The sequence below is a fragment of the Protopterus annectens genome, chromosome 10.part0 (assembly GCF_019279795.1).
Source record: "Protopterus annectens isolate FY-2018-M chromosome 10.part0, PAN1.0, whole genome shotgun sequence".
In the NCBI taxonomy this organism is placed as follows: Eukaryota; Metazoa; Chordata; order Ceratodontiformes; family Protopteridae; genus Protopterus; species Protopterus annectens.
This window is the reverse complement of record NC_056744.1, coordinates 1480376219-1480403830: the sequence shown is the minus strand read 5'-3', so window position 1 is coordinate 1480403830 and position 27612 is coordinate 1480376219. Positions and strand designations below refer to the sequence as shown.

Below are 27612 nucleotides of genomic sequence, written 5' to 3'. Positions count from 1 at the left end.
CTGACAAAGGTCTACAATAGAAAAGTCAGGAATTCAGAACAATTTACAATCATTAGAGGTGAAAAAAATGTTGCATCAGTTCTGTTTAATTGTTATGGAAAAGGAGAAGTGGAAAATTATTCAAACAATGATGAATTTCATTAGAAAGAGCAATACATAAAGCTATTTTTGGCATCTCAATATTTTGGTATAGTATATACTATCGCAGGAATCAGTAACTCAGTAGCACAGCTGTTAAAGGGCAGAAAGCTGAAAAACAAATCTACTTCAGCTAAATTTCAGATGTTTAAAAATCAACATAAAGTAAAGAAAATGAAAGAAATCAGCAAGACAAAATACTGCTATCGTACAGTCTCAGACTGATCATTTCAAGTGTTATGTTCCATCAGTTTAGTTCTCGCAGGCATTTCTAAAAGGCCATCTTTTATTTCTTAAAATAAATTCTTTTACTTCTTCCTTTTCTACTCTTGACAAGGATTCTTCTGGCCTGTACTATCCTCTAGTATCTTCTACTCTATCCTGCAAGCCCTATGCACAGATTTCTACTTCGCTGCTCTGCTTCAAAACATTAATGTGATAGATTTAGTCTATATTTCTATTTACTGTCATTCTAACCTTATAACTCATTTCATTTATTCTGCCATCACCCCAATTGCCTCTGGCACTTGTCCAAAAATCTGTGTCCCATTGAAAGCAGTAGAAATAATACCTGATATCCTGGATTCAATTCTCTAACTCAAGCATCTTATCATAAACTTGCTTTTGCATTTCCTGGTCTCTCTGCATGAACTCCCTTTCCATGGTTGTTACTAGTTTTAATCACTTCTACGAAATAATGTAGTTTTCTATCAAGCTTTTAAATGCTGTCTTTTCTTTTTACCAAATTTCTTCAGTAATATCAATATCCCTCTGTACAGATGGCAACCAGCTATACAGATGATAAGATGAGGTAACTTAGCAGAGGCTTGCAGCACTTCTCTACTGCAAACACTATATAGCTTAACAAATGATTCAAGGTTTTACCAACCACACCAGTAACTTTCCTCAACGTGGATTTCAGTTTTTTATTACATTTTCTGCTAATTCATTAGTCTTTGGAAAGCAGACTAAGGTCTTCAACTGTCTGACTTTAAAACACTGACATTACTGGGCAATACCCTTGCTATAAAGGGATTGTCTTGGCCAGTATGTACCTCTTTCAGGTTTCCAAGTCTGGATTACCAGTTTTCTGGCAATAGTCCTAAAATCAAATCTGCATAATGACATTGTTTTGGGAAATTTGATGACATAATGCATTCCAATTACTATGTTCTGATACCCATTACCAGATTTAACTAGTGACCCTACAATGCCCTTAGCAATATATTCAAAGAGTACTTCTGTGATAAGCTAGAGATCAATAGACTTTTATGCCCCAGATGGAGTGCAATGTTTGGATATTATGGACAAGAGAAACATATTTTTTTAAATCTCTTTCATTATATTGGGCAAGTAAAATTTGTCTAATATTCATGCCTTAGTTTAGTGTATCCCCAGGTGACCATCCAACATATGAGAATGGGTTAGCTTCATTACTAGTGACCTACAATGTTTTGGCACTAGTAATACATGCAGAATTCCTACTCCATACAAGATGTATTTTAACTCAAAATAAAGGTAAAAAGTAATGGATACATCTTAGTCACTATTTTCCCACAACTTGTGTTTTCTCTTGCACTTATTTAAGTATTATCTTCCCATTTTGCTTTTTAAAGTTTACATGACTTATCAGTAAGTCCAATAACTCAAGAGTTTTCTTCAATAACACTGGCACTGCAGTTTATTCTGTTTCTTACCTGCAAAAATCATAATTTTCTTTATGGTTCCTGCCATCAATACTGCCCTCTGCAATTTTCTTTTAGGATGTTCCACACAGTCTTCCTGGGAATGGATATTACCCAGTCAACTTGTTTTCCTTCTCTGTGTTACCATCCCTTTGAAAAGGGAATGTCAGAACAAATGTTTTCTTCAGTTTTATTTCTTTCCTTACATTTCCATTGTATTTGTTTTTGAATGCTTAAGGGCTTGACACACTGTCCTAATCTGCTACTACATTTCTTCCTTTTTCATTCCTAGGGATACTTCTCAAGCCCCCAACCCAATTCTGACTGCCCCTGTGAAAGACTCGCAACACCAAGAGACTGCTAACTGTAATTGCTGAATCTTACTTGTAGTCTAATTTGTTTTTGACTTCCTGACCTCGGACACTAAAACAAAAGGAAACAAAACAAGGTTAATAGTCTTGCTATTTATGTTATTTGGTCTGGGAAAGTGTATATAGTGTACCGCTCCAGAGCCCGCAGCACTAGTAAAATCAGACTAGGCTTCCCAATAATCCTGTAGCCGGAATTAACAAGTTAAGGGGCAACTAACAAAAGCATTCTAAGACAAAGGAAGAATTTTTCTCTTACTCACTTATTTCTGTATTACTGCTCTGCCCTGATTTGTCTGATTGTTTCTGTAGTCTCGCGACCTGGCTGGAACCTGCTCCATTCACCTCGCTACGCTTGGCTCATGCTGCTCCCCTACCCTACCCCCAATTCACCCCCACCCCCACTACAACTACATTTATTTTAACCCCTCATCACCTGACCACCCTTACACCTATCAGGCACCTCAAACCTCCTACTCTAACAACACCCCCAATCAGACCCATATCCAATAGGCACACAGACCATCCAGGGATCACCAAACTACACTAACCTCTTACCTTAACCTACACTGCTCTTGCTACTAAATCCACCCCTAGACAAATCATGCAACGCACACTACCATTCCTATTACTAACCCTCACCACCCTAGCTTATACCATATATACCAATACATCATTAAACAATAATACCTTCCACACAACAAATATATTTTTGCACTCAAACACACATGCAAATTTCCACATCTGCTCAACATTATTTAATGATAGTACTATACTACATCTATATAAGACAGACAGTGCACAATCCTTCACTAGAAATACATCACCTAGATCTCAATCAAAACTAGCAAATGCAATCAAACTTAAACTACTTCTTAGAAAATGGTTACTTCTCTCAGGGGATATACATCCAAACCCAGGACCAAATAATACCATATTATCAAACAGACAGACATCAGACCTACTTATTATTGTTCTCAACTCTAGAAGTTTATATAAGAAACTACCCAACCTACATGCACTCATAACTCACTACTCCCCTGATATATTGACCATAACCAAAACTTGGCTCAAACCCACCACCCAAAATGAAGAAATCCTCCCTCCAGGATATAATATCCTAAGACTAGATAGACTAGGTTGGAAGGGAGGAGGAATTGCAATTCTCTTTAAAAACTCAACCTCCAACCACTACAAACTCCTCTACCTAAATTCCAAAATGCCAAAACACTAGGTCAATTATATTTCTAAACAAGAATAAGAATAAGAAGATTAACATTCTCTGCAGTTACATCCCCCAGGTAATAACTCTCATACAATTGAGGACACATTACAATGGGAAAAAGATAACCTACCCCAGGAAACAATCCGGGGACCTAAACTCTGACTGGCTATCATATGACTCTAACAACCCCTCCAACCATATCAACCTATACAGGTTTTCTCAACTTATCCATGAACTCACTAGAGTGGATAAAAAAATCTCAGAAATAATCAGTTCCCAAGTGAACTGCACCAAACAAAATTACCAAGTAAGCTGTCTACCAGATGGACTAAGTGATCATTTTCCCACATTCCCCCTACAGAAACAAACTAACTTACCAACACCTATGATATATAGAGAAATCAGGGATGACCACAAAGTAAACCCACAAACTCTTAATAGCATTCAAAAATATTGTAATTGGGCCCCACTAAAAACTCTTGAATTAGACCAAGCAGTAGATTAAGTCAACAGTACTTTCATCAACGTCCTTAATACGGTCATTCTCATTAGAAAGATTAGAACTAAAGCAAAATATGATCCATGGCTAAGCAGAAGCACAAGAGCCCTACTAAACTCCAAAGATTCAGCCTGGAAATTCTGGAAAAAAAAAGAATAACACTACCCTAGGCAAACAAAACTACCAACAACTCAGGAATCAGGCCACAATAAACAGAACATGCTGGAGGGATAGATTCCTGTCTCAGAGACTTCCCAAACTCTTTAACAAACTATCCATTCATGTCAAGCAAAGCTCCTCATTGGCCCTCTTTAAGAAAAATCTTGATGACTGGATGGGAAATAGAAAGTTTACCCTGGGGATCACTTCTATGGCACTGCTTGACAGGGGCACAGGAAAATAATTTTCTTGGGTGGCGAAAGCCAGGGAACCTTTTTGGCTAAGCTTATATAGGCCCCAGGGCCGATAGCCTAGTAACTACCTATGAACCTATGAAAAGCAAACTAAACTAGACAAAACTACTTCCTAGGCATCCAAGACAAACACTCCAAAAATCCCCAAAAGGTTTGGCATGCTATCAACTCCTTAATAAAACCTAAAATAACTACCACTCCAGCTCCCAGCGCCATTACTATCAATGACGACATAGCCTCCCAATTCAATCATCACTTCACAGACTCTGTTCTGAAACTATCTGCCCAACTATCCAAAAATAGCCCTACACCTACCCCACCTACAAGTCCTCATAGCTCAATTTCCTTTACTCTCTCTCCTTTACCCACCTTGATAATCAAAAGACTCCTCTTAAAAATGAAACCCACCACCCCTGCAGCCGATAGTATACCTGCCAACTTCCTAAAAATAGCAGCTGAATCCCTAGCCTATCCTGTCTCAAGCCTTATCAACCACTCCATAATGGAAGCTTACATCCCCAACTATGGAAAGTCTCACATATCATCCCACTACATAACGGTGGCAACTCCTATGAACTTTCAAACTACTGCCCTATTGCTATTTTATCTCCCCTATCCAAGCTACTTGAAAAGTGCATTCATAATCAAGTTATGTATTTCCTGAATACACATACTCTCCTATCCACTACACAGCATGACTTTCGCTCTAACCATAGCACTACTACCACACTCCTCACTTTTACTAATAAGGTCAACCTACATAGGAACAACATCAACAACTTTGTATCAGCTAGATTCCTAGATCTCTCTAAAGCTTTTGATATGGTATCTCATACCATTCTATTAGACACACTATCCTCACTTTCCTTCGCCCCCCCCCCCACCACCATCGCCTGGTTTAAAAACTATTTATCAGATAGACAGCAATCTGTCAAATGGCAAGGCAAACTATCTCCTCTACTCCCAACTACCATAGGTATACTACAAGGATCTATCTTGGGTCCACTTATTTTCTCTATTTTTTCTAATAAACTACACACCTCCACCCAGCATACCTCACTCATACAGTATGCAGATGATTCTACACTCAACTGCACAGCCCCATCACTGGTCACCCTACAACAACTCACCCAGGAATCCTTTAGTTATGTAGAAAGATGGATTACTGAAATCCAACTTATCCTAAATCTCAAGACCAAATTACTCCTGTTCATTCCCAGTAAATCCAAACCCTCTCCTCACCCACACACGATCACCTCCAGTAACGGCACTGCTGTAACTCCATCTCCCCATACCAAACTCCTCAGTGTAGAAATTGATAACCTATACTTTGATGTCCACATTTCCCAATCCATTAAAAAAGTACATAAAAAATGGGTACTCTTTACAGGCATAGAAACTTCCTATCAGATCAGGCTCAGGTGATCATGCTTCCAGAGACCCTCAGAACTAGAAACTCCTTTCCTTCTAAAAAAATACATCAAACGTCAATAGTGTGGTTGCAGCACAATGACACAGTGCTGACTCAGTCATCCTTCATTCTGTTTTAACATCACCCATAGGAGCAGCTTATTTAAACCATGAATTTGAGCCTTCTACTAGTAGCTTTCTTTCCTGTATTAGTAGTTCAGAAAGTAGCAGTACAGCTTCTTCCCCATATGTTTACAAGAAACTAATAAATTATCTAGATCTCATTCGAATTTATCAAGAACCCACCCATCCCAACCTACACATAAACAAGCAACTTTCATGACCTTCTTATAATCAGCAAGCCCTCTAACATTTCTTCTGCTACCATTACTCCCCAATTCAGTTATCACTTTCTCATTACTTTCAAAATTAACAAGCCACCACTAAAATCACCCCATAAACTGATTTAATTTAAGCCTAAATCCACATTAGTGTTATCCTTAAAGACTTCATTGTTAACTTTAGTCACTGCCCAGTGTTCTCCTATCAAGACCATGCTACTGAGACCCTTACCAACACTCTCTTCCATCATCACAGCACAATCTTTAATTTTTTTTTTTTTGAGTTTTTGGGTTTTCTCTGGGAATGATTCATTCAGCATTGTCAGCCATATAGCTTATAACTATCTGAAAAAGAAACAGCCCAAATATTATCTTAACATAACTACAGTTTAGCTGGTTTGTTTCTACATTTATGTTAATGTTTTATTTCAATAAACAAATGCATTGATACATATTTTGCCTTATTTTCACAACTTCATTTATAAAGCACAAACCAAAAGCTAACCAAAGCATTTACAACCCATGTATACTTAAGAGGTAGAGCAAACTCAACCCCCTTATTTCCACAAGTCACAAATCATATGCCTTAAGCTTGCCAAATAAACCATGTATAGACATAAAGCCAAATACTTCAAAGCTTTACAACTTATCCTGCTTGGAAAAGCTAAATGTTATTATTTGAATGTCAACATTATCACCAGATGTAACAACACTGTTGACAACATTCAGTGTAACAATGATACGCTTTCAAGCATAGAGTTTAGCAATCTATCTCCCATTACTAAAAGGCAATCATCTTCTCAATCACAACCTCCATACCTTCCCCCTTTCACAACTCTCTTCTATTTCAATCTAATATGACTAACAGACATTGGATCACTTCTAGATCAAATTTCCTTTGCTGTCCCCACTGTCTCAGACAAGTTACACCCTTGGTACATCTAGATCTGAAAGGATTTAATCTTTCTTTTCTGTATATTTATAACTTCTATATCCCTCAGAAAAATGTCCAGAAACTGGGAATATTTTTAGTAAAAACCCCTTCTATAATGTTGCAACTGCCTCATGTACAATGACAACCCTCTCCTCTTACCTCTCAACACACAGACTTGCAAGAGATGGACTTATAAGCCAAGCAATCTCCAGCCAAGACCAGAATAGCTGGTCAAGAGGAGAAGGTCAACACTTGCACCACACCATATGAAACACATAGCCCTCCAGAATACACACCAGCACTGACATCACATAAAAACACAAACCACACACACATTCAGTGAAGCTCTCAATAAAAATCTACCCATACAGCAGAGACCTCCAAGGCAGAAATGCACTCAACCACCACAACACAACACTAATCACAAGACACATAATTCTCCTAAATAGTGTGCCACTAAACCAAAGGTCCTAAGGCAAAACAGCATGCTCAGCACACTAGTCATAGGTGACTCGATAGTGAGGCACACTGATGTCCCATTCACTAGGTTGAATAAGGGGAAAGTAACAGTCAGCTGCCTGTCAGGTACCAAGATCTGCCACATAACGCACACACTCAGGTCCCTTAACAACAGGTACAAATATGACTCTGTCATTGTACACGTGGGTGTGAATGACCCGAGACGTACTTACCTGGACTTCATGAAAAGAGACATGGAGGAGCTCTCGGATTATGTAGCCCAGACGGGTATGACCCTAGCCCTGAGCAGCATCCTACCATCACCCAGAATTATACCGCAGTACAAGCAGAAAATGATTGATTTCAACAATTGGCTAAGTTTCTGGTGTCATTCTAAGGGGATCCAGTATCTGTCTACCTGGAATGACATGATTGACATACCTCGATGTTTTGCCACAGATGGCCTGCATCACTCACCCCTGGTCTTCTGGATACTGGCCAAGGCTCTTGCCACCCCTATAGTGCCTTTTTAGGTGGTGTTCCAAAGACCAAATTATCAGTGTAACAGCTACAAACAAATGCAAATCTCAAAATGCAGTCACTCAAAACACTCCTTAAAATGGAGAACATTGACATTTGTGCTGTAACAGAGACCTGTTTCAAAGCAGCAGAAAGCACGCCTGCACTACCAGGCTATAAATCATTCCACACCTTTCGGTCCCAGAACTTGGACCGAAGCTCCAAGGGCAGTGGTGTTTCCATATTCATAAAGTATGCGCACACCTCCAGACTGGTAGCCCAACATAACACATCAGAAATACTTCAGGTGCAGCTAACATTAAGTAAGACAGAGATTCAGGTCATAGCCTGCTATAGGTCCCCAACCATGTCCCAAGACTTATACACCATGTTCCTAAGCACCCTGGAGAATATTAGGGTCCAACCTAACACTTTTGTACTGGGTGACTTCAACTACCCCTCCATTAACTGGGAAAACTACTCGTACCAATACACTTGCCCAACATTTCCTGGAATTAATTAATTCCAATACCCTGGACCAGCTTGTTCTTACCTCCACTAGAGGTAGCAACATCCTTGACCTGGTCATTAAAAATATGGACGACTGTTGCTCTACACCAATAGTCATCCCCTCCCTGGTTAGATCTGTCCACAAACTAATCACCTTGGAAATCCACATCCCTCCCACCACCCCTGCAAAGGTAACCACCATGAAAAACTTCTCCAAAGCTAACTTTGGGTTCCTAAAAACAGAGGTGGCTAACTTCACAGCACCCATGCAAATGGAAAATAGTTGCATGACCACTGAATCATACGCCAGTGCACTGTATGAACACGTACACAAATGCATGGATCTCACCATACCCAGTAGAAGCAAGATGCTCTGCTCCAAAGAAAGGAAGTCAATCTTGTGGTCCCGTGCCATAAATAAACTCTACAACAGAATGAGGAAACTAATACAAAATAAAGTGAAGTCCCAGGACTGGAAAAACTCCTTATCAGCCTCAACAAAAAGTTGAGATCCCTCATCAAATTCTCTAAAGCTAGCTATTAAAACAGAATTGCAGCAGATAGTAAAGACGACCACAAGGCCTTCTATAGTTATGTAAAGAATCTCCAGGCAATAACCAGATTTGCTCTGAGCTACTGCACAATGGTACCTCCTATACTGAGCCAACAGATATTGCCAATATACTGGCCAACACTTTCAGTGCCAACTTTACCCCCCCAAAGGACCGATCACAATACCAGTAGATTGCCAGGTACCAGTATTACTGCTGCACAGATTAAAACAACACTGTCCAAAGCCAGGAATACAGTTTCTATGGGACCTGATAATATCCCTGGCTGTCTTCTACATGAACTACAGAGTGAACTGGCACCTCACTTGTGTGCCTTGTTCAATCACACCCTCAACTCAGGCCTTGAAGTCCCTACCAAATGGCTCACTGCTACAGTCATCCCTCTACACAAAGGAGGAGTGATTACAGATCCTGAGAACTATTGCCTCATTAGCCTGATGAGTCTGATATACAAAGCTATGGAACACATCATCACGGACCTAATAAACAAGGATATAGGAAATCTCCAAACTCTGGATCCTACACAGTTTGGTTTTGTGAAGGGTACATCATGCCTGTTCAACCTGGTTGACTTCTTTGAGTCAGTCACCAGAGCTGTGGATGAAGGCAAGGTGGTTCATACAGCCTATCTTAATCTGGCCAAGGCCTTTGATACCATTCCCCACTCAGGAATCATAGAAAAAGTCACTAAGCTATGCATCCACCCCTATATCACTAGGCGGGTTGCAAACTGGCTCACAGATAGAGCCCACAGTGTAAAAATAGCTGACTCCAAGTCATACTGCTGACCAGTCAGCAGTGGAGACCCACAGGGTTCGGTCCTGGGTCCTCTGCTGTTTGGTATCTATTTCTCTGAAGTCCAGGCCAACAGGAAGGGACTCTGGCTGACAAAGTTTGCAGATGTTTGCAAGTTGGGAGCTATTATTAACTCCCCAAGGGATGTTAACATCCTACAGAAAGGCCTCACAGAGACCAAACAACTGGTGTCAAAACCAAGGCCTTAAGCTCAATGCCAAAAAAAATGTGTCGTCATCCCCTTTGGGAAAAACCCATTTCCCATGAATTACCACATCAGTGGTAGTCCACTGAACACAGAAGGCGTTATAAGAGTTCTGGGAACACAGGTTGACAGCAATCGCTCTTTTGTCCACCACATTGCCACTGTGGTCAGAAAGTCCTTCTATGTGGTACATCTCATTACTAAGGGTTTTGCATCCAGGAAGAAAGAGGCCAATGTCTACCTCTACTCTTCCCTCATTAGGCCAGTCATCAAGTATGATGCCCCATTTGGCATGTACCTCACTAGACACCTGCAACAACTGGAGAGGCTGCAAAAGTACCTCACAAAGAGGATCATAGGCCTTAAACACTTGTCCTGTATGGGCAGACTCAAAAAACTCCAACTATTCTCTGTCTCATATCGCCTACTTAGATGCGATCTCTGCTTGACTTAGAAAACCATGTTTGACCCAGCTCTGTTAGAAATGCTACATCTAAAGAAATCCAAATCCCTCCACACCACACACTCCACAGACCTCAACCTCATTACTACAATCAACAGAACATGCTGGAGGGACAGGTTCACAACCCAGAGACTGCCCATGCTATGGAATAGACTTCCCATACATGTCAAACAGAGCACCTCCATGGCCCTCTTCAACAGAAATCTTGATGAGTGGTTGGGAAATAGAAAATTCACTCTGGGGATCACTCTGGTGGCTCTATTCGACAGAGGCACTGGGAACTAAGGTCGGGTGGCACAATGCCAGGTTGATCCTATGGGCTAGGCTTGTAAAGGCTCCAGGGCCATTAGACTAGTACACACCTATGAACTTATTAACCTATAATACCACTTGATATTCCAAAAACAGAAAAGCTTCTGGACTGGGCACAGTACAATGGTTGCTCACTGGACCTTATCTGAATGGCAGGTTATTACGTAACATGGAAAACTGTAGCAATACAAGGACAGTATTTGTCAATCTAACTACAGATTTTGACTTAGGTCACCACTCAGTTCTAATGACTCACATTCTAAACTTTGGTATTAATCCAGAAGCATCCTCTTGGTTTGAATAATTCTTCTCCAATAGACACATCAGAATTAAAACATTTTTTTCCATCTAGGCTACTTAAAATTGGTAATAAAAGGTCTATTGTTGCCCCTTGCCTTTGCCCTATCATCATTAACAAGCACCAGTGGCAAATTAAACTGGATTCCTATTGTGGATATGCACTAGTGAACATGTCTGTTAAATTTTAAATCCCACCATTATTTTTAAACTACCGAATTATGAAAACAAAATGGATAATCTGTCTGGTAAATACTATGTCTTGATACATGCATACATTTTTGTGCCATAACTTGTTGATCTGTAATGTAAAATGCCTGTGATTTTCAATTGTTAGTACATCTGATCTTAAGAAGTGTCATATAGAATGAAAAGTCACTTTGTTTTATACTTAAACAAATGGTGTAAATCCAAGTGAAATTATATGAAAGTAATAACGGTTTTCTTAATTTATTTTGCAGAAATTCATATGGCTACACTCAGTGTACTATGGAAACATTAAAACTGTGAAGCCTGACCTTCCTGCATGTGCTCATAGTCAGCATAGTTAAACAATTAGATAAGTTTGTTGTCTTAAATACCACAGTTTAGGAACAAAGGTTGAGAATCAAGTGAAAAAAACATTATGAAGGTAAACTCAATTAATCAGTTTTATGGTATAGTAGAAAGCAAGCCAGAAAGTGGAAGTGTTAATGGAGTAAGGAATGCTGCTAGCAACTGGATCAAAACATCTCAGATATGCCTTACCCTTAGAAAATTCACAGGGTCTTCCTGCTGTATGGCAGACTGCATATTTGATATTCCCTTTTGAATGGCATTAGATCTATTTTTTATATCTCTCAGGTTTTCCTTCATCTTTTTAATAATTCCTGCTGTTTCTTCTTTGAGCTGTTGGATCAGATTCTTTTCCCTATCCTGGAGAAACTGGTGCAGCTTGGCAAATTGTGATGTGATGTGCTGATCCATATGCAAAGTTTCATTCTGGAGAAGAGTTAATAGGGTATGAAACAGTGAAAAAAAAATAACATTTTTTTACTACTCCATAAACAGATTTGCCTACCTGGAGATCTGATATATATTGTTCTTGCTGATTGTGCACTTTTATGGTGTATTTTACTTTTAATTCCAGAAGGGATGAGGCTTCTTTCAGCTTGCCCTTGAGAAAAACAAACAGTATAAACAAGCATGTAATCAGAAAACCATTTATTTTTACTTGCACTGTGGAAATAGTCTTAAGAATGTTGATATAACACATTGTACCTTTGCAATTGTGTACCTAACAAAGTCATGAGTTCAAGATTTGTTACAAACATACACTGTGTTTGGAGTTTGTGGTAGTATTTAGGAGGACAGTTCAAAGTATGTTTTGCATACGTGTGTGTGTGTGTGTGTGTGTGTGTGTGTGTGTGTGTGTGTGTGTGTGTGTGTGTGTGTGTGTGTGTGTGTGTGTATGTGTATGCACATTTTAGTGTGTCTGCATATGTGTGCTCTTTATATACATGTAAAACAAAGAAAAAAAAAGTACCTGAATGCCTTTCCTAGATAGAACAAAATTCAAGTGATGACATTCGAAAAATATTACATGCATATAAGTCCATATTATTATCCAGCACAATTATACATATGTTGTGGCATTCACTCTGTTCAGTGTTATAACACAAAGCAGTTTTGTTAAACTTCTTATATTTCTGTACTACTTGTTAAGAATAATTTGTGACCTGTTATAATGTAGTTTCATGGCTTATAAGAATGCAAGTATGTAACAAGAGGATATAACGCACTCCTTTTCAGTAGAATATCTTACAGTTGAAGTCTCACAGGAATTGCATCAACTATTATTTAGGCGCTTTAGCTATGACGAACAAAGCCATGGTAATCTCTAAACTTAAAAAGTTCTTAAAATGTTTTTGACACATTCTAAAGTATCTTTAGTTTACAACCAATTTCATTTAATTTCTAGTTATACCCTCAGTTTTGCAAAACATGAAAATTATAGGGTGCTGGTTATTTTGTGTTTCACTGTTTACTCATTTTTCCTATAATGATACCAATACAACATCATGGAAAGTACTAAGCAATAATTTTTATTTGTCTGTAAAATGTTTTGCCTAAGCAAAACAACTTAGAACAGCAGTTTCACTACCACATCATCAAATGCTTTAACTGTTAATTTAAGGAGTTCCACCAGCAAGACCAAGTTGACAACTTATATTTTTAGGAAGTAAGAAACTCCTATTACCATGGAAATATAGTAGCCAATATATTAACTTAGTAAGCTGCACTCAGGTTCACTCCACTCCCCCTACCCCACCCATTTCCCACCCACCTCCTCTTTCTTCACATTTATACTTTCCTAACTACTCCCCTTGCTCACCATCCAATCTCCCTCCCCCACTTCCTCCTCTACACTTCCTCTCTGACAATCTTCTCTTACTGCCCTTACATCACTCTGTTCAATATGTCTCCCCTCTTTTCACAGACATTAGTCTTTTCGTTCTTTCCCTATTTCTTCTGCTTCTAACACAAGCAAGAGCATTAAACCTTCCCTCTTTACCTCCCAAAACAAATTCTTTAACTACCTATTCATGCTCTGCTCATAATTCCTACTCCAGCATTAGCCCAAGCCTACATCATACAACTCCTCTTATCTAAGCCAAAACTCAAAATCTCTCCACTAACTATTCCTTACATTATGTACTCAACACTCAGTACCACTTCTTCATTATATAATCTCCAAGCTCTCACATATCGTACCCCATCCCTTCCATACCCTTTCTTCCCTCATCTGTTCCAGCGACATTCACTCTAACCTTGGAGCTACTTTCTTCTTCTCACAAGTTAACTCCCCTAATTGTTCTAAAACTCTTCACTTAACTACTCTAAATTTTCAAGTATCTGTAATGAAACCACCATGTTGCATGCCTGGCTCTCCCTAAACAATGCTGCTGTGCATCCCTGCTCGTGGCGTTTTCACAAGTATCTATTCTCCTCCCATCATCTAATTTTCCTGCCTTTGAAACAGCCGTGCTGGGAGCTTCATACCTTCTGCAGTCGTGACCTGAAGCTATGCATCTCCCTGAAACTTCCAAAGACCTAAAGATATTTTTTAACTATTCTCCTCCATCGTCTAATTTTCCTGTCTTTGAAACAGCCTTGCTGGGAGCCTCATACCTTCTGCAGTCCCTGACCTGGAACTGTGCATCGCCCTGAAACTTCCAAAGACCTAAAGATAATTTTTTAACTATTCTCCTCCCATCATCTAATTTCCCTGCCTTTGAAACAGCCCTCCTGGGAGCCTTATACCCTCTGCAGTCCCTGACCTGGAACTGTGCATCTCCCTGAAACTTCCAAAGACCTAAAGATAATTTTTTAAGTATGTTCTGTACTGTTAAGTTAATATCATAGTTTAAGGCAATTTACCATTGCCCCTGTTAGATTGCCTTGAGGTCACTCCTTCCCAGAAACACCAGCAACAAACTCCCCTCCCTCTCCTCCTTTCTTTGTGACTGCTACTTTTTCTCTCTTAGTTACCCTCTCTGCTATTCCATCTCTCTCCTTCACTTTCTCGATAGACTTATCTTTCCCTCTCACCTGTCCTCTCTCAGCCTATTAAATCCATACACCTTTCACTTTCTTTTTTTCCTTTATTATTCTCTTCTACCTTCTTATTCCATTATCTTCTCTCTTTTCCTTCACAACCCAGCACTGCTGTGTTGCCAGCAACCTCATTTTCCACTCTTTGTTAGCCCTGGTTTTCACCCTCCCCCTATTCCTATACTGTTCATTTCTTTGATGACTGATTAACTTTTTTCTGCATTTCTCCTCTCAGAAGGTTTCTCCTCTTAGTGGGTTAGCCCACTCCATTCGCCCTCGCTGTGCTCGGGCTCACTTCGCTCCCCTACCCTACCCCCATTCCCATCCACCCCCAGTACAGTTTCCTTTATACTTAACCATCCTTCCCCTTCCTGTCCGGCCATCCACTACAAATCCACTTCCTGCCTATTATCATTGCTTCACTCCAATATCTAACAAGCTTATCAAGATCACCTGTTATTCATCACTTGTGGAAATCTTCTCTTCCCACCTGTCCTGAGTTACCTCATCATGCAGTATCTTCTTATATCAGCAACATTACTCACTCTGCTCTCTATCTCTACCTCTTATCACTACTACCTCATAAATCCACTCCACTGTTCACCTACCTCTCACTCATATTACAACTTTCCTACTACGTCTTCCTTTACCATCTCCCTAAACCTATTCAACACTTCTACCACAACTCTGTATAAAAGACCCTTATTACTAGTTCTCAAACCATCCTATAAGACTAAATCCAGACTACCTAGATTCTCTCTACCATTCACAACACTATCTCTTCTCACTAAAGACCTACTCTCCTCTGGGGACATCCACCCCAATCCTGGCCTCTCTTCCCCTCTCCACTCCCCCTCCCCCCTTATCTACCTTAACAACCCCCCTCACAGCCCTCTTCTAACAACTTACACAATCAACATCCTCTGTCTCAAAACTCAACTCCATGTAAACACTTAACCTTTTACTCAATGAATATTCAAAGCCTTGCAAATAAAACCGCAGAGCTGCACTCTTGGATAGCTTACTACACCCCTCACGTTCTACCCCTATCTGAAACATGGCTTAAGCCACATATCTCAAATAGTGAAATACTCCCTTCTGGCTACAACATCTACTGCTCTGATAGACCTTCAAAGAAAGGAGGTAGCGTAGCCATCCTCTACTCAAACAACCTTAACCTTTCACCATACCCCTCTCCCATTCCTGACTTCCACCCAGCTGTACTACTCATTCTAAACTTTCATCTTAATCCTCACAAAAAACTTGTTATTGCTTCCATCTACCTCCCTCCTGGCAACAATGTGCCCATTCTAGAAAACATCATATCCTGGTTCTCCCACAACATACCTTATGAGACTCTAATCCTCAGCGATTTCAATACAGACTGGTCCAAACTTTCTACTGACTCTCCCCTACATAGTATTCACCTTAATGGCTTCCACCAACTTATTTCTACCCTCACTCATTTCCACAAAAACTCTACTTCCAGCTCCACAATTGACTGGATACTTACCAACTCCCCTCATCACTACTACCACCCCACAACCCTACCAGATTCCCTTAGTGACCATCTCCTTACCTTCATCTTGAGATATGACTCCCACTCTCCTAAACTCTACCTTTTCAAAGACTGTCGAAATCTGTCCACTTTCAATTCTTCCCAGTTTAACTCTATTCTCCAAAACATAGAGTGGTCCATCCTTAGACAACTCTCCCTGAATTATGCTCTTAGTACCTTTAATAGCATTTTCCTGAGTACTCTAGACTCCCTAGCTCCTTCCAAGAAAATCAGAGTGAAATCTAATCATGCTCCCTGGCTATCTAAAGAGACTAAGTCCATCATGAAACAAAAAGATAATGTATGGAAAGCCTGGACCAAATCTAAACTAACACCTCTTCTTCTCAAATACAAACAACTACATAACCTGGCTAAAACACACTACAATAGACAAAAAAATCATTTTATAGCTCTGGCCAGTATGAATATAAATCCAATCCTTGAAAATTTTGGACAACACTAAACAGCATCCTTTACCCAGGAAGTCCTTCTAATCCCTACCCCTACCCAAATACTTCCCCTCAGGATACAGCTACCCTACTCAATTCACACTTTATCTCCTCCATCCAAAATCTCCTACCCTCTCAACCTAACTCTGCCTCTCTACCTGACCCTACACCTCCCCCCAATACTACTTCATTTTCCTTTAAGCCAGTACCCACTAGTTACATCAAATCTCTACTACTCAATACTCCCTCCACTGACAAACTACCTCCTACCTTCTTCAAACTTGCAGCTGACTCAATTGCCTACCCAGTGACAATATTAATAAATAGATCCATTCAAGAATCTACAGTTCCTACCCTATGGAAATCTTTCTTTATGATCCCTCTCCATAAAGGAGGTAACTCCGCTGACCCTTCCAGCTATCGACCTATTGCCATTCTGTCTCCACTATCCAAGATACAAGAAAAATAAATACACACACACAGCTTTTTAATCACCTTCTCAATCAAAACTTATTCACCCCTACCAAACATGGATTCCGCCCCTATCACAGCACCACTACTGCTCTACTCTCCTTCACTCATACCATTGCAGAATCTTTGGACAACAATAAACTTACTTTCTGTCTCTTCCTTGACCTCTCCAAAGCTTTTGAAACTGTCTCCCACCCATTACTTCTATCCAAACTAGCCAATTATTTTCATCTATCCACCTCCACCCTCACCTGGTTCTCTAGATATCTATCTGGCCACAAACAATCTGTCAAATGGCTCTCTTCCTCATCTTCTTTCCTTCCCATCTCTACTGGTGTCCCACAGGGCTCCATCTTAGGACCACTTTTGTTTAACATCTTTACCAATGATCTTTTCACCTCTTGCAAGCAGTCATCTCTCATTAAATATGCTGATGACTCCACAATTATTTCTACAGCTAACAACATCCCTGACCTACACTCCCTAACCCAAAAAGCTCTATTATCCACCGAACAATGGCTTTCAAAAAATCTACTGATACTCAATCCCAAAAAAAAAAAAAAAAAAACCTCTTACTTTTCCTGCCCTGTTTTCTTTCTCATCATATGTCTGGCTTTGTCATTAATTCTTCTAACAATACAGCTATCCTGACACCTACACTAATCTCTTAGGGGTCATCATCGATGATGAACTAAAATTCAACCAACACATACAACAATGCATAAAGAAAACTCATCAGAAGCTAGGCATCTTATACCGCAACAGAAAATACCTTAGTCCTAAAGCTAGACACACCCTAGGTGAGGCTCTTCTCCTCCACTCTCTCCTCTATGCTGCTCCAGTTCCTACCAATATCCAAGCTACTACCCTAAACACACTCCAACAATCCTACCATAAAATAGCCAGATTCATCACTAACTCCCCTAACAACACACACCATGGTATTGCTTTAAAGTCTCTACAATGGCTGGAACTTCCACAACTACTACATCTCTACCAATTCCACATGCTACACTCTATGCTCTATAAACCTTCCTGCTGTCCATCTCTATCTGCCCTAGTCTCTATCTACATCCCATCCCTACCCCTCCACACTTCTAATCAACAGTTGCTTGATATTTACCACCCAAATAAGTAAGTAGGCAAACTACTCTACAAATACTCTGTAGCCCATGCCTGGAACAAACTTCCCCTTTACATACACTCAATTTCTCACACCTCTCTGTTTAAAAACAAACTAAAAACACATCTACTCTATTTCAGAACCTGCCCCTGCCATGACCCTACTTAGCTCCCTCCTCCCCACTCATTTCTCTCACAGTTGACCCTACTTACACTCTGTACTCTCCCCTCTCAAGTACAGTAGCATAGAACTGCCCTGAGCGAAAAAAAAATTGTTTACAATTTTTGTTTTCACTATAAGTATTATACTTGTTACTTTTGTTTATATTTTATTTCCTACTGTAATGATATAGTGTTTTTATTTGTTTCCTACTCTTGTGATATATTGTACTATTTGGAACTTTTCTCCTCGGGTCTCCACTGAAAATGGGCCACAGTCCCAGTTGGACTAACCCGGTTAACAAATGTCAATAAATAGATAAATAAATAAATAAATAAATAAATAAATATCCTAATTGCTACAGAAACTTGGTTAAGACTCACTATACAGGACTCTACGTTTCGCCCACCTAACGTCAGTGTAATTAGGGCAGATAGACTTAATAAAAAAGGAGGCACTGCTGCCATCATCTACCGCAATACCCTCAACATCTCACCATTTACAGAATCTATCCCACAATTCAAAAACACTGAAATTTTGATATCCTTTTTGGAAATCAACTGCTCTAAAAACTTTGTATTATTATCTTATACATCCCCTGGAAACAACATTCCAGTTTTAGAAGATATCCTTTCCTAGATTTCCTATACTATAAAAAATTAAACAATTATCCTTGGTGACATGAATATTGATTGGACTACTACTTCCTCCAAAAATACACCCTCCAGCGTAAATCTGTTTCACTTCACCCAACTAGTGTCTACCACTAAAAGGTGCAACAATAAAACCAATGAAGGTTCCATCTTAGACTGGATTCTTGTCTCAGACCCCTCCAATACATAACTTTTGGCACCATGTCCAATTCCATTAGTGGTCACCTCCCTGCCTATGCTAACCAAGCCTATTCATCCTTCCCTAAAGACCACAATATCAAACTTGTCTCAAATCTTTCACACTTTAACCCCCACATTTAATAGCTTACTAAATTGCATTAACTGGAATTGTCTTAAAAGTCTTCCATTGGATGACACTCTGTTCTTCTTTAATAATGCCTGTCTAAAAATTGTGGATAGCCTAGCTCATACTAGAACCAAAAGAGTCAAAATCAATCATGCCCTATGGTTAACAAAGCTCAAAAGCTACCAAAGAAATCATGACTAATAGGGACAAAGTTGGGAAACTCCAAAACCAAGCTAAAAAAAACTCATTTCCAAAGACAACCAGCAGTACTTTTGGAACCAACAAACAAATAGAAAAAAAAACCCCAACATGTTCTGGTCTTCCATGAATAATCTCCTAAACCCTGGCAGCAAAGCCAATCCCTGCCCATCTCCCGACATGCCTCCTGAACAAATAGCTAGCATCTTTAACTCCTACTTTATTGACACCATTGCTATCACTGCTGCTACTTTTTCTCTATCTCTCCCTAATAATACTATTCCTACATCCTCCACTCCTTCATCACCCCTCAACACACTTTACCTCAGAACTTCCACAGTACCTCAACTACTTTGCATTAATCCCGTTCCAAGCTGTAACACTCCCTTCCAAACTGCACACAACAATCTACCCAGCCATAATTTAATCTTTCTCCCATCCCTACCTCCTAAATCATAAACTCTTTCTGAAATTAAAGCTCTGCTCAAACTCAGCTGACAGAATTCCTGCCAAATTTCTTAAAATCATTACTGATGCTGTAGCATATCCAATTAGCATTCTTATTAACAGCTCTATCCAAGAATCCCAAGTCCTTTGCCTCAGGAAACAAGCAATCATCCTACCACTTCATAAATGTGGCCCATCAACCGATATCTCAGATTTCTGACCCATTGCTGTGCTTTCTCCAATCTCTAAAATTCTTAAAAATATGTGCAAAAACAACTCTTAGACTACCTTCTAAAGACCAAAATCCTCTCCCCAACACAGCATGGGTTCTGCTCAGGTCACAGCACATCTACTGCTCTAATATCCTTCTTAGACATGGTCAACAAAGCCTAAGACTCAGCACACGTTGTATCAGCCCTTTTCTTAGCCCAATCGAAAGCATTCAATACCATCTCTCACACTATCCTCCTCTCCCAGCTCACTAGTATAGGACTATCTCCCCAGTCACATAATTGCTTCAAAAGCTATCACTGTATCAGACAGCATGCTGCTAAATACCAGAATTCCATTTCTCCTTACCTTCACAACCCTACAGGTGTACCCCAAGGCTCTATTTTAGGCCCTCTTCTGTTCAACATTTTTATCAACAACCTCCCACCAAGCCATCCATCAGGGCACCCTAGTCCAGTATGCAGATGACTCCACGATAGTCTGCTCTGCTCCCAACAGAAATTTACTACAACAGACCACCCAAATAGCATTTTCCACTGTGGAAACTTGGCTTCACAAAAAACACTTTTCTTTAAATCCCCAAAAAACTAAACTTATGGTCTTCACTCCCAAGAGAAATACACCTATCAATAAAGCTGACATCAATATATTCTCCCTTATCGCTACCAAAATTGAGATAGTAACTCACACTAAATTGTTAAAAGTAATAATCGACGAAAACCTTAAATTTGATTTGCATATCCAAAATAATATAAATAAGACACACAAAAAACTTGGACTACTCTATAGACATAAAAAGTTCCTCTCCCTCCCAACTAAACAAGTATTAGCACTATCTTACCTGTTACCCTTATTATCCTGTGGCACACCTTTACTAATCAACCTACAGTCCTCCTTGAAAACAAAATTAGAAACATGCTATAACAAGATTGATAAATTTGCTACAATCACTCGCCACTCTACTCATCAGTGTATTGCCCCAAAAAAATTACAATTGCTAGAATTTACTCACTACCTATCTCTCCTTCAGCTCACAAATGTACACAAATGTATTCATAAACCACAAGACTGTCTTTCCCTTAGCTCCCTACTCACCCTTTACAACCTCATAAGGCCACTGTGATCTGAACACCAACATCATCTTCAAGTTCATAAACTTAAGTCATCTGCAGGCCAGTTATTATATTCTTATAACATTGCCAGAATATGGAATAATCTACCTAAATCTCCTCTCCAACTGGACATGCAACTGTTCAATTCCTTCATCTGCCATTACTTAATTTATCATTTGAATCAAGCTCTTTTTCTCTACTTCCTGCTGCAATGTTTTGTTTTCTCTATAATTCCTAATAAACGTGTAACTATTTAAATCCTCCTCCTGCATTTATTTTACTCTCTAACCACTGTTTCCCTCTTCTCTCCTATATTTTTCTTTTTTTTTAAATGTTCCATTCTATGTACTTTTCCCCTCCCTATCTCTCATCTTCTTCATTTCCCCTTTTGTTTCCACCTTCCTTCTCCTCTATATATTGCAAAGTACACCTCTTATCCCTTTATGTATATATATATATATATATATATATATATATATATATATATATACTTTATTATTCTATATAATGCCTTGATTTACATGCATTCTGTGGTGCTCATAACTATATAATTTTGCACTATTTTGTTTTTCCTAGTATTGTGGTATGTTATTATTGTCACTGTTATGAACATATTTAACTTTGCTGGTATTATAATATTTTATCAACTTTAACTATTTCCTACAATTTTTTATGTAAATTTTCTACCAATTTATTTTTTGTAATTCTCTTGATCTTTTTTGGAAATTTTTATGGAAACTTCTTGAAACTTTATGTAAGTGTTGTTATTACCTTGGAGCATTTCTCCCTGGGCCTCCACTGAAAATGGGAATTTGTTTGGCCCAGTGGACTTTCCTGGTAAACAAATGCCAATAAGTAGATAATTAAATAAATAAATAAATACCTTAAAACCTTATTAACTTATTATTTAATTTAATTTTAAAATAATTAATAACATAACTAAGTAACTTAATTAGGTAGTTAAACATTGTGGGTTCTCTTTTATGATGTCAAGGAAGGAGTCTTCAGTTCTGAGAAAAATTTCAGTGGACTGAACATAACAAAATAAAATGCAAAACAACATGTTTTTTGTACTAATATTTGGTATTATACATGATAAGACGGTCATACCTCAAATCAATAAAACTGTAATAGTCCCAGAGTACTTGAAGAAAAGAAGACCGGAAAATCCAAACTAATGTTTAAAAAAGGAAGCTAAGCGCTTTCATCCTAAAGTAATGGACTTCATCAGAGCTACTTCAATAACTTGTTACTTACATTTGCTTTTCAAAATGACTGGTAAGATTTAAGATTGTATTTTATTCATTTACTCAAGATAATACTTAGTGAAACAAGCATACTTAAAATATTGATACATGTTACTCCACATTTAATAGCTTACTAAATTGCATTAACTGGAATTGTCTTAAAAGTCTTCCATTGGATGACACTCTGCTCTTCTTTAATAACACCTGTCTAAAAATTGTGGATAGCCTAGCTCATACTAGAACCAAAAGAGTCAAAATCAATCATGCCCTATGGTTAACAAAAGCTCAAAAGCTACCAAAGAAATCATGACTAATAGGGACAAAGTTGGGAAACTCAGTACTTTTGGAACCAACAAACAAATAGAAAAAAAACCCCCAACATGTTCTGGTCTTCCATGAATAACCTCCTAAACCCTGGCAGCAAAGCCAATGCCTGCCCATCTCCCGACATGCCTCCTGAACAAATAGCTAGCATCTTTAACTCCTACTTTATTGACACCATTGCTATCACTGCTGCTACTTCTTCTCTATCTCTCCCTAATAATACTATTCCTGCATCCTCCACTCCTTCATCACCCCTCAACACACTTTACCTCAGAACTTCCACAGTACCTCAACTACTTTGCATTAATCCCGTTCCAAGCTGTAACACCCCCTTCCAAACTGCACACAACAATCTACCCAGCCATAATTTAATCTTTCTCCCATCCCTACCTCCTAAGTCATAAACTCTTTCTGAAATGAAAACTCTGCTCAAACTCAGCTGACAGAATTCCTGCCAAATTTCTTAAAATCATTGCTGATGCTGTGGCATATCCAATTAGCATTCTTATTAACAGCTCTATCCAAGAATCCCAAGTCCTTTGCCTCTGGAAAAAAGCAATCATCCTACCACTTCATAAATGTGGCCCATCAACCGATACCTCAGATTTCTGACCCATTGCTATGCTTTCCCCCATCTCTAAAATTCTTAAAAATATGTGCAAAAACAACTCTTAGACTACCTTCTAAAGACCAAAATCCTCTCCCCAACACAGCATGGGTTCTGCTCAGGACACAGCACATCTACTGCTCTAATATCCTTCTTAGACATGGTCAACAAAGCCTAAGACTCAGCACACATTGTATCAGCCCTTTTCTTGGCCCAATCGAAAGCATTCAATACCATCTCTCACACTATCCTCCTCTCCCAGCTCACTAGTATAGGACTATCTCCCCAGTCACATAATTGCTTCAAAAGCTATCACTGTATCAGACAGCATGCTGCTAAATACCAGAATTCCATTTCTCCTTACCTTCACAACCCTACAGGTGTACCCCAAGGCTCTATTTTAGGCCCTCTTCTGTTCAGCATTTTTATCAACAACCTCTCACCAAGCCATCCATCAGGGCTCCCTATTCCAGTATGCAGATGACTCCACAATAGTCTGCTCTGCTCCCAACAGAAATGTACTACAACAGACCACCCAAATAGCATTTTCCGCTGTGGAAACTTGGCTTCACAAAAAACACTTTTCTTTAAATCCCCAAAAAACTAAACTTATGGTCTTCACTCCTAAGAGAAATGCACCTATCAATAAAGCTGACATCAATATATTCTCCCTTATCTCTACCAAAATTGAGATAGTAACTCACACTAAATTGTTAAGAGTAATAATCGACGAAAACCTTAAATTTGATTTGCATATCCAAAATAATATAAATAAGATACACAAAAAACTTGGACTACTCTATAGACATAAAAAGTTCCTCTCCCTCCCAACTAAACAAGTATTAGCACTATCTTACCTGTTACCCTCATTATCCTGTGGCACACCTTTACTAATCAACCTACAGTCCTCCTTGAAAACAAAATTAGAAACATGCTATAACAAGATTGCTAAATTTGCTACAATCACTCGCCATTCTACTTATCAGTGTATTGCCCCAAAAAAATTACAATTGCTAGAATTCCCTCACTACCTATCACTCCTTCAGCTCACAAATGTACACAAATGTATTCATAAACCACAAGACTGTCTTTCCCTTAGCTCCCTACTCACCCTTTACAACCTCATAAGGCCACTGTGATCTGAACACCAACATCATCTTCAAGTTCATAAACTTAAGTCATCTGCAGGCCAGTTATTATATTCTTATAACATTGCCAGAATATGGAATAATATACCTAAATCTCCTCTCCAACTGGACATGCAACTGTTCAATTCCTTCCTCTGCCATTACTTAATTCATCATTTGAATCAAGCTCTTTTTCTCTACTTCCTGCTGCAACATTTTGTTTTCTCTATAATTCCTAATAAACGTTTAACTACTTAAATCCTCCTCCTACATTTATTTTACTCTCTAACCACTGTTTCCCTCTTCTCTCCTATATTTTTCTTTTTTTTAAATGTTCAATTCTATGTACTTTTCCCTCCCTATCTCTCATCTTCTTCATTTCCCCTTTTGTTTCCACCTTCCTTCTCCTCTATATATTGCAAAGTACACCGCTTATCCCTTTATATATATATATATATATATATATATATATATATATATATATATATATGCTTTATTATTCTGTATAATGCCTTGATTTACATGCATTCTGTGGTGCTCATAACTATATAATTTTGCACTATTTTGTTTTTCCTGGTATTGTGGTATGTTATTATTGTCACTGTTATGAACATATTTAACTTTGCTGGTATTATAATATTTTATCAGCTTTAACTATTTCCTACAATTTTTTTATGTAAATTTTCTACCAATTTAATTTTTGTAATTCTCTTGATCTTTTTTGGAAATTTTTATGGAAACTTCTTGAAACTTTATGTAAGTGTTGTTATTACCTTGGAGCATTTCTCCCTGGGCCTCCACTGAAAATGGGAATTTGTTTGGCCCAGTGGACTTTCCTGGTAAACAAATGCCAATAAGTAGATAATTAAATAAATAAATAACTTAAAACCTTATTAACTTATTATTTAATTTAATTTTAAAATAATTAATAACATAACTAAGTAACTTAATTAGGTAGTTAAACATTGTGGGTTCTCTTTTATGATGTCAAGGAAGGAGTCTTCAGTTCTGAGAAAAATTTCAGTGGACTGCACTTAACAAAATAAAATGCAAAACAACATGTTTTTTGTACTAATATTTGGTATTATACATGATAAGGAGGTCATACCTCAAATCAATAAAACAGTAATAGTCCCAGAGTACTTGATGAAAAGAAGACCGGAAAATCCAAACTAATGTTTAAAAAAGGAAGCTAAGCGCTTTCATCCTAAAGTAATGGACTTCATCAGAGCTACTTCAATAACTTGTTACTTACATTTGCTTTTCAAAATGACTGGTAAGATTTAAGATTGTATTTTATTCATTTACTCAAGATAATACTTAGTGAAACAAGCATACTTAAAATATTGATACATGTTACTCCATACACATTGCAAAAAGAAACAGTTCTGAATATACTGAAGGTGCTAAGAACAGCATTCTTGGCAAACATTCAAGACTGAAGTAATACTAATTTCAACGACTTTAATCATACCTTGACTCAAGAATGGAGTGCATTTCTGTCACAGTATTAGAAACCCAAAATATTTAGAGAAATGAAAATGAAAAAGGGGATGGACCAAAAGACTAAAACCATAGTATTACAATCTAGTTTTTTCTGAATTTGTAGTGATTTTTGTTAAGGGATGATGGCCCACATCTCCAATTATTTCATAAATTACTTTGTATCTTTTGATTTTTATTATAAGTAATCAGTGAAATGTCTTCTGTTTGACATGTCTTGTAGTACTTGCTGGTCTATATAGTAAAATATACCAGCTGTAGAACTAACGCCAGAGTTTGACTGTATCAGTTTATGCATGTGAGATTTAATGAAACACCATTTAAAATGTTGCTGCAAACAAGTTGTTGTATATTACTATGTGCTATTTAAGTCTAAAAGATAGTGATGGCAGAACTTTTAAAATTATCCCCCAGATTTAATATTTTCTGTGTAGACATAGTATAGAACCTACATGGAATGTAGCTGTGTCAATGTACATGGTTCCCTCTCAGCAGCACACCATGCATATTAATGATGGTGCATTGCTGAGTGACAGCCATGGAACATGGTAATTGAATCAGTGTAGGGAGCATGGTACTAACTGTCTTTAAAGATGAGTAACATGCTCCCTGCACTGTCCAATTGCTTTATATCAAAGTAAGTTTTTTGTTATTTTTTTAAAAACTATGTTTGTGTGGCATGGTGCAGAGCTCAACAATTGACATGTGCCAGACATCTAAAAATAGAAACCAGGTACATTTAATTATTGACTTAAAGGTCAAGTTTAAGCATAGCTGAGCAGGTTTGTGTGGTGTGGTGCACTGTTCAGTAGTGCTTAAAGGAAACTCAGAGGTATATGTAAAGGTATAGGAGAATTCCACATATCCACGTAGATAGAGTTATGGCCTTATATCCAGTAGGTGTAGGGTTTGAATATGTGAAAGGGAAGATGAGCATTTATTCTGGAAATAAAAATTATGCCAATTGTTTTTAAATACTTGTCTGCTACACACAGCTAAGCTCTGCTAAGACCTGCTAAGCATTGCATAAACATAATAATGCTGAAAATATTTATGCACTGCTTGGCACAACTTGGCTGGTTAGTGCACTGCTAAGCACTGCTAAGAATGGGGAGTTCTGTGAGTTTTCACACTGCTTAGCTCAGCTGCACTGGTTTGCATGGTGCTAAGTGACACGCCACATTTTTAAATGTTGCCCAACGGCATTTAAGGGTAGGAAAACAGGCTATATAAAGCTCACTAGGTGGGAATACAGCATAATCAGTTGGAGTTCTACCTGTGTAGTGACTATGGCTGGCATTGGAGAGGGTGCGCACTTTCTTGCACAGTGGTGGGGCATTCAGGAGTTCATGGTCAT

At 38.5% G+C, this 27612-nt stretch overlaps 1 protein-coding gene across 3 annotated transcripts in view; it reads right to left on the bottom strand.

Moving 5' to 3' along the window:
* Window positions 1-27612, bottom strand: part of LOC122813670 (zinc-binding protein A33-like) — a 483238-nt gene that overhangs the window by 351474 nt on the left and 104152 nt on the right. For 2 of the 3 annotated variants that reach the window (XM_044086110.1, XM_044086113.1), the window contains exons 2-3: window positions 12206-12301; window positions 11893-12126 (exon numbers count right to left, since the gene is read on the bottom strand). In XM_044086110.1, the coding sequence (XP_043942045.1) occupies window positions 11893-12126; window positions 12206-12301 (330 nt within the window). The remainder of the gene's footprint in view (window positions 1-11892; window positions 12127-12205; window positions 12302-27612) is intronic. The other variant, XM_044086111.1, reaches the window with a different exon arrangement.